The sequence below is a fragment of the Glycine soja genome, chromosome 20 (assembly GCF_004193775.1).
Source record: "Glycine soja cultivar W05 chromosome 20, ASM419377v2, whole genome shotgun sequence".
Lineage (NCBI taxonomy): Eukaryota > Viridiplantae > Streptophyta > Magnoliopsida > Fabales > Fabaceae > Glycine > Glycine soja.
Window position 1 is genome coordinate 43,535,453 of NC_041021.1, and position 11,551 is coordinate 43,547,003.

Sequence of the window (11,551 nt, forward strand, 5' to 3'; positions counted from 1 at the left end):
TATGGGTTTTAATATTAAATCAATTGGTGCGTTGGCTTTATTTTAATATCATCAATTTTGACGTAACTTGATTTTTTTAAAATGATAAAAACATGACAAATCATAAATATTAAGTAACAACGACATTATAGCAGCTATTTTCGATTTTCTTTTACCAAAGTCGTGAACATTAAACATGATTTAACATGTTCTTTAATTTAATTCAATTTTGGGCTTGACATAAACTTGTGATTATTATTTTTAAATAATATTGAGTTATATTCATGATATAAGATTTAACAAACAAAGTAAAGAAAAAAATAGTATAAAAACTTAGGGCTCGAATAACAACTTTAGAAGTTATTCTTTTTATTCATGATCGACTTCACTTAAAAAAAAAAAATCATCCATTACAATTTCAAGTTAATAATTTTGAAAAAAAAATTACTTAAATAGATAGTCTTGAACTATGATCACGATTTAACTTTAATCAGGTTCAAAACACCAACAGACACCCTGAAACACAACATTTTAACACATTATTCAAATGGACCAAACCACAACATAACAAAACAGATGATGAACAGGACACGGTTTTTCCCCTTTTGAATAAAGAACTAAACCGAATAAAATGAGCAGAAATATTATTAGGTAAAACCTCTAAAATCAAGTTATACATAAATTGTATTCTATATTTGGATACCTGTACTAAAAACAAGCCAGTGTTAAAAGTGTGCATATAGGTGGCAGGGATGTAAGTGAATGTACTTAATATGCCAATCCGTCCGATCTAATTTAATTCAATTAAATTTTTTTAAGTTGAATCGAGTTATTGAATTTAATTGATTTTATTTTAATGAATCTAATTAAAATTAAATTCGATAACAGATTTAGAGTTTTTAGATTCGGCAAAAACTCAATTCAACCAGCATACAGTAAACAAATTATAGTAAAATACTAATTATATACTAAATAGTAAATATTAATATACAAAACCTAAAGTAAGTACTCATACAGATTTTGTTCATCTTTTTGTTATTATATAGTTTAAGAGTTTTTTGTTTTTATGCTTTAATTATTTTGAATTGTAGAATAATGTTATGTTTTATGAATATCATGAGAGTTGTTAAATCGGTTATGAGTTTTATATTTTATTATTATGAATGAGTTACTTAAATTGATGAGAAGGTTTATAGTTTCTTTTTCTATTCAAAAAGTTATTGTAAAATTGGTTTTTAAAAATATCTCTTACTATTTTTGAGTTTGAGAATTTTTTTTAAGACTATGTGAGAATTTTTTAGTAGTCCAACCTAATGACCAACCTAATTCAATCCATTTAAAGTTGTGTTTGATTGGATTGAGTTGAAAAAAAATAAAAAAAAATACAATCCAATTAAATTTAATTGGATTAGGTTAAAAATGGATAAAACTCAACTCAATCTAAACCACTTACACAACCCTATCTAGGTGGCAGACATAGATAATAGAGGATGCAAAATTTCTTTGGACTAGTAAAATCAAAAGTACTAAAATAATATCATATTTTTTATTGCTGTGTGGTTCATGAATCTTGTTACATGTTTAGGAATCTATATCGATGACATAAAAATAGTCACAAACCACAAACTGAATAAAAAATTGATTCTTTTTTTAATATGTTTGAATGATCTTTTTTCTCAAATCTATCAGTTTGGTTTAATTTGCGATTAGTGTTTTTAAAATTGAACCAAATCATAACACTTATATTAATTTAATGTTATGTGTTTTACATACATATCACTTGAGTTTTATAATATTTTGTAGTGTTATGTATATGAAACTTATATAATATATATCATTTTCTTTTTTAGATGACTTTTTTAAGATATGTTTAGTTTAAAATAAATGAAAATTTAACATATTCTTATTATAGAAATTTTAACGTATTAATAAGTTTCATAGATTCTTATTAACAATTTTTTAAATGTAATTTAATTCAAAAGATGAAAAATATATATATAAATTTTAATGAAATAATATTTTATTAAAAATTACAAAAATCAAATAGAATCAAATCACCAAATATTAATTTATTTTAATTTAAATTTTATTTTAAATAAAAATGGAACCACATATATTTAGTTTAAATAACTTTTTAATGAATAATCCAACGAGCCATCAACCCGTAATTCTTTTGCCGGCTCCGGCCTTTGCTCCTTTTACTTCGTCGGGGCCGGCCTATTAACCCGCGTAATTCTTTTGCCGGGTCAATTTCAAGTATATTATACTTATTCTTGTTTTTAAATACTACAATTGTTTTTCTTTCAGATAAGTTTATTCATATAACTAGTCTAGAGTTTGATGGTGAGTATGTATACTTTTCGAAATCATAATATTATATAGTGTTAACTTGCTGTAAAAAAAACGTAAGTATTAACTAAGACACAATAAATTGATCAAACTAAGCCCCTCTATAAATCTTAATGAACAATAGTCGGAAAGTAGACTTTTTTTTTTTTACTGGATTGAAAGTAGACTATTTAGTTATGGTAAAACTTTTAGAAGTACTCCCAAGTACTGTGAAAAGCACTTTGTTAACCTCACTTGGGAAGTTATAAATTGATCAAACTATTTCATTGCTTTTCAATTCCTTTCATGTATAAAGAGAAAATCACCAAATACTAGACAACATAGAGAAACAAACATATCATATGAGTCTACTTCAAAAACATAAGGTTTGTAAATATACCGATAAACTATGTTTTCCTTTTAATTTTTTACAGGATCACCAAAGTTTATTCAAACTAACATTGTTATGAGATTTAAGGTCATTTGAGGTAGTTGTGAGTTTTTTTTTAAATGTGATTTCCAAAACATGTTTTGATAAAAAAAAAAAAAAAGAATTGAAATAGTTTTTAACATGATTTCAAAACACTTTTTATATTTATTTTCAAAACAAACAAAAAAACAATTTATTAATTTAGTTTTTAAGTTTTTTTTTAAAAAAACATACCCGATTTTTACAATTGACAACTATTCTTTTTATTACAATTATCATTGACATCATTATCAATAGTTCAATACTACCATAATCATTATTGATATCATCACCATAAATGCATTATAACCACCGTCACCATACTAGCATTATCACCATCAACCATTACTATCAACATTAACATTGTTATCACCTGCATCGTTGTCATAATTGTTATCGTTGTTGATATTGTCACCACTTCGCAATCTCAGTCTTAAACTAACTTAAATAAGAGAATTTTTTTAAAAATGAGTTTATTTTTTAGAGAAAAAGGGTTATACATTTATAGTATAATAATAGCTTGTTAACTCTTAAAAAAATGGTGATTTGTGATGGAATAACATTACAAAATTAAAAATAACAATGTAAATTGTTATTTTGAAATTAAAAAAAAAACAAATTAAATTTAAAAAACTAAAAAATGGTCATTGGTTTTAAAAATTTTAAAACTTATAGTATTCCCCCTGAACTCATAATTCAGCAAAAAAATAATATTATATATTAGATTTTAATATAAGTAAACCTAATTAATTTTTTCTTATTTAATGTTATATCATACTTAAAATATCATTCATTTGATTCTAATTTTATTTTTAGTGACTCTTTTTTATTTATAATAGTAAATTTCAGTGAGATCATTTTAGAAATAACTTAATTTTTTTATTTGAGATTAGAAAAATTAAATAATCTCAATTTAACTTTTTAACTAATGTAAAATTAGTTATTTTTATCTGTATATAAGTAAAAAGTAAGTATTAAAAATCACCCCAAACTTGCTAATTAGCTGTTTCTAAACTTTTAGGTGTGCCTTCACCATCTACTTGTTCTTTGTTGATCACTCGTGGGGACATTGAAATTGTTTATCACCCACAATTATAAGCAACTTTACTTGTAAAAGTTTCAACTTCAACTCGAATATAGTCACGTGTAGAGTTATATATAATATTGACTCAGATAGTTTATTTTATTGGTAACAAAATGTATATATATATATATATATATATATATATATATATATATATATATATATATATATATATATATATATATATGTTTTCTGAAAAAATACGCAAATCCTTTTCTATGTGCTCCTGAGATATATCTTGTTAATCAAGGGATAATAGAAATCATAAATATTATTTACTTAATCGTTGTTTGTTCCTTATGTTTTACGGTGAATAGTAGCATTTTCAACCCCCGCACGGGCGCAATAATGAACTTGTTGATCGATCTGGAGAATCCCAATATTATAATTGAATAGCTTAATTAATTTTGAGAGCACATGAGTCATAAGATTCCTCCCTGTGGTACCTGAACATGATGGCTCTTGCAAAGTTGTCATGTTGTAGCAAGTAGCTAGAAAGATGGGAAGAGGAGAATGGAGAGGTTGTGCTGAGTGCTGACACTACTTTTATAATATAATAAATAAAAGCGGTATTAGTTTTTAATTTTATACAGGAATTGATATTATTCCTTTATATATACAAAGTTACAAACCCTAGCTCGCACATACTAATTTTTTAAAGGGTTGGTTTTTACTGTATTATCGTGAATACTGTAACAGGTCAAAATTAAAATTTTATTAAAAAAATTATTTTATGAAAATAATTCGATACTTATTTTCTAAGCAATTTAATTAAAACGTTAATATGATGTATTTAATGTTTCTATACTATATCTGTACGAGCATATAATAGAGAAAAAAAAAACCTTTTGATGATAGAATTATTATATGAATGTAGTGGATTTTGTTAAATTATTAAAAACAATATTTAAGATATCGATAAAAAAAAAAGCAACAAATATTAAAATAAATATGGTAAAAAAACATTGATAATATTTAAAAAATTCAATTTGACTCTCCATTTATTTTTACCTTTCATTAAATATTTTTGCATATAGATTAAAAAATATAATAAATACGTTGTTTTAAAATTTATTAATATAATATCAATTTATTTTATATAATTTCCTTGCAAATTTTTTTTGTAAATTAAAAATAATAATTATATATTATTTCTTCTTGAAGATGATAGTATATAATTGAAAATTAATAATTAATATTATTTTAAAGTTTTAAATTAAGATGTTTTTTATCAACAAGAAGTTGATTTTAAGTGATGTTGAAGTTGATTCTTTTAATTTAAAAAATCCCATATGCCAATCTTAAAAATATTTCACACCAATAATATGCGATAAAAAAAATTAAGATTTTTTTTTAAAGTAATAATTAAACTGAATGAATAAGTCTTTAATTGACAATACAACAATGTAAGTTGTAGAACATTAATTGACAACAATAGACACCTGACCAAGCTAATCCCACATTTAATGTGCCCTATCTTTTGTCACTAAACCACTTTCCCCTCTCAACAAACTCAACATTTTTCTCTGAGGTTACAGCATTACATGAGTTGTAAAGTCAACGGTGAAAAAATAACAAATTTCTCCTACTAGCTAGCTGGAGTATATACTACTATTAAACTATCTCACACAACTGATTAAAACTTGGAAGAAGAAGAAAAATTGAAAGCAGCACCACACAGTGATTCCGTGATATATAATGAAAGTAAAGGAAAATTACTAGAGTTTGCATATGACTTTATTTTTATTAAACTGCTATGGGACCTCATGTCATCTTCAATTTACACTTTACACATAAATTTATGAGCGCTAAAACATGTACACCCACTATAGCTAGCTTATGCTTTGCTGGCCCATGTGAACTGTTCTTTCTTAGTGTTAACGATCTCTGATCCCAGTTCATGGCGACCGGAATGTGACCCACAACTCCAATGATCTGCTTTTAAGCTGGCCCATGATCAGAAAGTGTGTCAGATAGGTACCTTGTGCTTCTGCTTCTGCACCACCATGCTTTTAGATGGGTCATTATTAAAGAATTGAATTTTATATATAGTGCAGGTGTTTGTGGCATATCATGCCCTTTAGTGATGAGTATCTGCTACCAGAACCTTAATTTCAGTGACATCTCCTAACCCCAATTTGGAAAAATTAAAATCAAATTAAAAATAAAAATAATTAAAATCCATCCCCCAGAAGAAGAAGAAATAATATTAAAATTAAAATTAAAATTAAGACTCTCCTTCCAATCAGAAACTTCCTTATCTTGTCTCATTCAACGGTGTCCACTGAAGAAAGTTTATTTGTCGCAATCTCATAACGGTTACCTCCTTCATCTTCCACACTCTCTAGATCTCCCTCTTCATTTTCATCATCATCTTCTTCTTCTTCCTCCTCCTCTCTTTCTTTTCTTTCACTATTATTGTTCTCCTTGGCTGCACCTTGTTCATATTGAGTAGGAGGTCTCCATTGCTGCTCCGGTTGCACCATCAATGGCTCCATCATCTCATGTGGCTTCATGTTGTGGAACGAAGCGCCAAAGGGGTTCTGAGTAGTCTTGCTCTTTTCTTTGTATAGAGCTTCAAGTTCATGAAAATAAGGACATGTCTTACTATCCTCGCGCCTTTGCTTGTTGCTCTCTTTGACCTTCTTGAAGTACTTGTTGATGTTCTCCCATTTCTCTTTGCACCTCTTGGCACTTCTGTTGTACCCTAGTCTCAGCATTCCTGCTGATATATCCTCCCAGAATGGAGCCTTTGGCCCATTTTCTTGGTACTTTGCTTCAAGACTCGTCCTCAATCTTATCAAAGCATGAACTTCTGTCTTTGGCCACCTAGAAGAAGATAAAGAGCTCAATGAAGAAGGAGTAGTAGTAACAGCTGTAGTAGCAATAGCAGTAGCAGCAACGACAGTAGTAGGAGTAGCAGCAGCAACAACACTGTGACCATTATTCATTTTCTGAATTTCAATGTTGTTATTATTTGACATCATCAGTGGTTGTGGAGCTTGTTGTCGTGGTGGTTGTACTTGTTGTGGAAGTGGTTGTTGAAGGAAATTGGCACCAGCTTTTGTTGTGGTGGAATTTTGGTGTTGACCAGATAACTGTTGCAAAAAAGCAATAACTGCTGCATTTTTTGCTGCTGCGGTTGATCTTTCTTGGACAAGAAGTTCGTGTTCTCTATTGATCCTTGCCATTTCTTGGATCCTCCAAGCCTCTTGTTGCGCCACTTGTTCTCTCTCCCTATTGTCAATGGCTTCGAGGAACCTCTTCTGCATTTCCTCTTGCTTGGCCAAGACTTGCCTCGTGAGCCTCCTGAAGTAGTCCTTCCACTTTCTCTTCTTACGGTACTTCTCTTCCAAGTCCTCATCCGAGGCCGTGGACGAAGAGGTTGAAGTGGTGGAGAAGAGGTTGTTCATGTTGAGCAAAGAGTAATTGGGGATGTTGCTGTTGTTGTTGGATTGTGGAGGGTTTTTAGGGTTGGTTGCTACTGTTGGAGAAGTGATGGTAGTTGTGGTGGTGGCATGGGTTGGTGGTTGTGGTGAAGGAGATATGATTGTAGGGTTTGTGGATGGAACAGTGGTGGTGACATAAGAGATTGCTGTTGTGTCACTAGGCCTTGTTGGGGGTGGTAATGTTATTATGTTTGTTGTTGTTGCCAAAGTGGGTTGTGGTTTTGGAGAGTAAGAGACTGTGAATTGGTTCTCGAGGGCTTGTAATTGATCAAAAAACTTGTAGGTTTTTCCCTCGTGTTTCCCACTTCTGCTCTCTTTGGTTCTTTTGTGGTACTTGTATACATTCTCGAATTTCTCCTTGCACTTCTTTGCGCTTCGGTGGTAACCCAGTTCTGATAGTTTCCTATACACATATATAATATAGAGAGAGAAGAAAGAAAGAAAATGATCAAATTTTATCATCATCATCATCATATATATATGTATAGATCCATTGAAAATTGGAAATAGTGAAAATAAAACGAAAAATAAAGCTACTTCTTTTCACGTAAAGAAAGGTAAGAATTTAGACGGTTTTGCCGTACTAATAAAAACACGATGGTAGTTTAATACCTATAAGAGTACTGAATAAGACGTACGCAAACCAATCAACTGAAGGGATGAAGCCAAGAAATTAAGAAGATAAACTCAACAAAATTTGATTGAGCAAATCCTGCCGAATAAATATTTAACTCATCACAACATGATTCATTGCAACTATATATGGACTCGCGAAGGATATGCTTTCATAACACAAGATTCAGTTAGAAGAATTTCAGCTGAATGATTTGAATGATATATTACAAACGGGACTCTAGGAGGAATATGATTAATTAATTACTATATATCTTATATATGTATGATTGAAAATATAAATAAATTATAAGGTACCCCCGCTCCCTCCCTCCTAATTGATTCATTAAAATAAAATAAAAAATCAACTGACAGCAAATGGTTTTCACAAAGTGATTGGTTTGGAAATTGAAAAGGAAATCATAAATCTTCATGCATGATGTCGAAGAAGCTAGCAAGACAAAGAGAAAAGAAAAGCAGCATAGACAAAGGAGGAGGAGAAGCTGACACATCAACACAAAAACCAGAAAATAAACATACATGAATAGTGAATTTATGTGTATATATGTGTGTGTACCTTGCAACTTCTTCCCAGAGTGGACCCTTAAGACTTGAATCTCGAAACACAGCATCCATATCGGACCTTATCTTCAAGAGAGCCAAAGTTTCTTGGCGGGGCCATCTGTTTCCACCGCATAATGAGTTGTTGTTACTGTTGATCTTATTGTCACCTTCTTCTTCTTCTTCTTCTTCTCCTTCTTTTCCCTTATTATTATTCTCTTCTTCACCGGAATTTGCATCCATCATAATCACCTCGCCACCGTCATGCGCCGCCACAGCCTCACCGGACGACGTTTCCATGACTGTGGTAGTGTCTCCAATTAGCTCCATAGATAGAGAGAGATGTCCCTACCTAGCTAGCTAGGTAAGCAATATTACAGCTTGAGAAAGAAAAAAAAAAGGGAATATATCAGAAAACAAAGGGAATTGTATAGTCTCTCAGGGGGTTTTATTATGCGGATGGAGAAGGGGATGCTGTGGAGGGATCTGTCAATTTCATCATAGAAAAATGGAAATATTAGCCTTTAATTCAGCCTCACTTAACTTTTTCTTGCTGTATGTGTGTATGGTTATTATTGTTCTTATTATTTTATTTTTCTTCATTAGGGTTGTGTGGAATCTTCGTATATTTTTTATTTTTTCATTTTTCATGGTTCTCTCTTATGTGTGTCATACGTAAGTGCTGGAAAAAGCAAAAGAAAAGCTAAGGGATAAATTATAACATGGATCCTTTAAAGGGGAAAAAAAATAATGATAAAAATAGAAAAGATAATAATAATATTAATATTGTTAATATTAATCATTTTTTCTATACGTATATGATATATATTTTTGAAAAAAATTAATATATGTAGTAGTGGGAACAGCCTGCAGATAGGGACGGTGTAGATGATAAGTTAGGCCATATGTAGGGCAGTTTTGCTTATTGGGGGCTTTTGGATTTCAGTGGCAAAAGATAATTTGAAATTACCTGATTGCCCCTTGAGATGGATATCATTGACCTTTAATTAATCATACAACTCTCAATCGCAAGTTTCCTTTAACAACGGTATAATGACCTTAGCCTTCAGGGGATACTTTCAATTGTTTTTGTACTTATCATTAGGTGCTTTTACCACATCCTATAATGCCTATGAAATTGAATTAAATATGTCTAAACCTAATATCTTATAATTTATATCTAGAATAGTCTCTTATGATTGTTAAGTTTTCTAAACTAATTAAAATTAATCCATAGTAACATTATTAACTTATTCATACTTTCCCCGGTTTAACAAATTATTTATGAAGGAATTTCTTACAAATTGATTAACTTAATTTTTACAAATTTATTTTTGGAAATATTTAAAAAATATTAATTTTCTTACAAATATTTTAATTTTGATTAAATTCAAGTTTGTAATTAATTAAGAAATTAATACTAATTTTGTGTTAATAGCAGGTATTTTTTTTCCTTTTGTAAAGATTACTAATTAAAATCTATTTCATATTTTAGTAAATACTTTCAATCATTTAAGAAAGTAAATATTAAATAATTTTTATTTTTGTTTCTTTATCTATAATATTTAAAGGACATGCATTCGTTAGTATTTTACTAATTTTGATCTAGTTAGTTGATACTGATGAGATGAATTAATTACTTTTTGTTAGATAGATCGTAGATGTAGGTCACTTTGTGAAGACAAAGACCATTTATGAAGGGAAGTAACCGGTGGCAAATTCAGTTAGCTACGACCTAACACAATAAATAGAATGAATTTTTCGATAACTAAAAATCTTCTAACTCCACAAGTTTCACCAATTATTAAAATTTTTATTAGGGACCATGGGCAACGGTGTGTACAATATGAGGTGACTGTACGTCCAATGGTTATCACTAACTATATAGAGTTATTGAGTCAATTCTTCCCTTTTCTTCTTCAATGTGAATAAATGTCCAATTAGATATTAGATGTAAAAGAGGAGAAGGTGATAAAGTGAGCTTTATTTTTATATTTTGTATTTTTTTGGATCTAAGACTTCACCATTAACTTGTAATGACCCCACAACGTGCTTCAACGTGGTGGACTTTAATTATGAGCCAATATTATTTTATTTGGCATTTTACCTGAAAAGAAAATTGTATGCTTTCAGAATTTGAACTTGAATCGAAATGACCATTTTGTTCAGTTAGTCTTCTATCCAAGTAACGACCAAGTATACAAATGTACTAATATTTCTAAATTTAGAAAGAAAAAATAGAAATAAAAATATTAAATTATGAAAATATATAGTTCTTTTATGGACGAAAATATATAGTTAGTTAACGAATTTCAAATGAAAATATTTAAAATCGTAAAAATACATACATAATTAATTTTAAAAATAGATTAAAAATATATAACACGTATCATTCCATAAGAAAAATATACTAGAAAAATTAAGCCACTTTTAAAAATATTTTAATTTAAAATATATAAATAGCTATTATATCAATTTTCATTTATTAAAATCTATAATTTGTCTTTTAATTATAATAAAATATTATCAATTTCATGAGTTTATAAATGAGAATTAACCTAATTAATGATACATAACTCTTAAAAGTATGAAATCGAATATTTACTTTGTTTAATTGATATAAGATTATAAGGTATTAAAAGTAAAAAAAATAAAAAAAATTAGGTGTTGAAATATAAGTGTGAGATAAAATTTCACATCGGATAAAAAGAATGAAAATGTTAATATGATATAAGTGAGAAGAAAATTTATAAATTTATTAAATCTTAAAATTTTGAGTTAAAGTGTGATGTAAAATATATTTATATGATTGTGGATAATTTATTGATGTAAATATGTTTGGTGTACCGCATATATGTGTATTATATGCATACGAAGAATTGCGAACAAAAAATCATTAGAACTCAATTATTGAATGGATGACAAATGGATCAAGGTAAGATATAATGCCAAAGAGTGGGACCCGAATAGTTCATTATTTACAAGTGCATTCATCACCATTAGTATGCTTTCTTTCCTTCTCTCTTTATTTTTAATAGCTTTCTTTTAAGTTATTATTATACCGCCGCA

The 11,551-nt window shown here is 28.9% G+C and overlaps 1 protein-coding gene across 1 annotated transcript; it reads right to left on the bottom strand.

Annotated features, from left to right (window-relative positions):
• Nucleotides 1-5,521: 5,521 nt before the first annotated feature.
• Nucleotides 5,522-9,005, bottom strand: LOC114402978 (trihelix transcription factor GT-2-like). The gene is made up of 2 exons (XM_028365691.1): nt 8,499-9,005; nt 5,522-7,712 (listed from the first exon to the last, which is right to left on the bottom strand). Exons 1-2 carry the CDS (start codon nt 8,810-8,812, stop codon nt 6,128-6,130), a joined length of 1,899 nt encoding a protein of 632 aa, XP_028221492.1. The 5' UTR covers nt 8,813-9,005; the 3' UTR covers nt 5,522-6,127.
• Between the last annotated feature and the right edge of the window lie 2,546 nt (nt 9,006-11,551).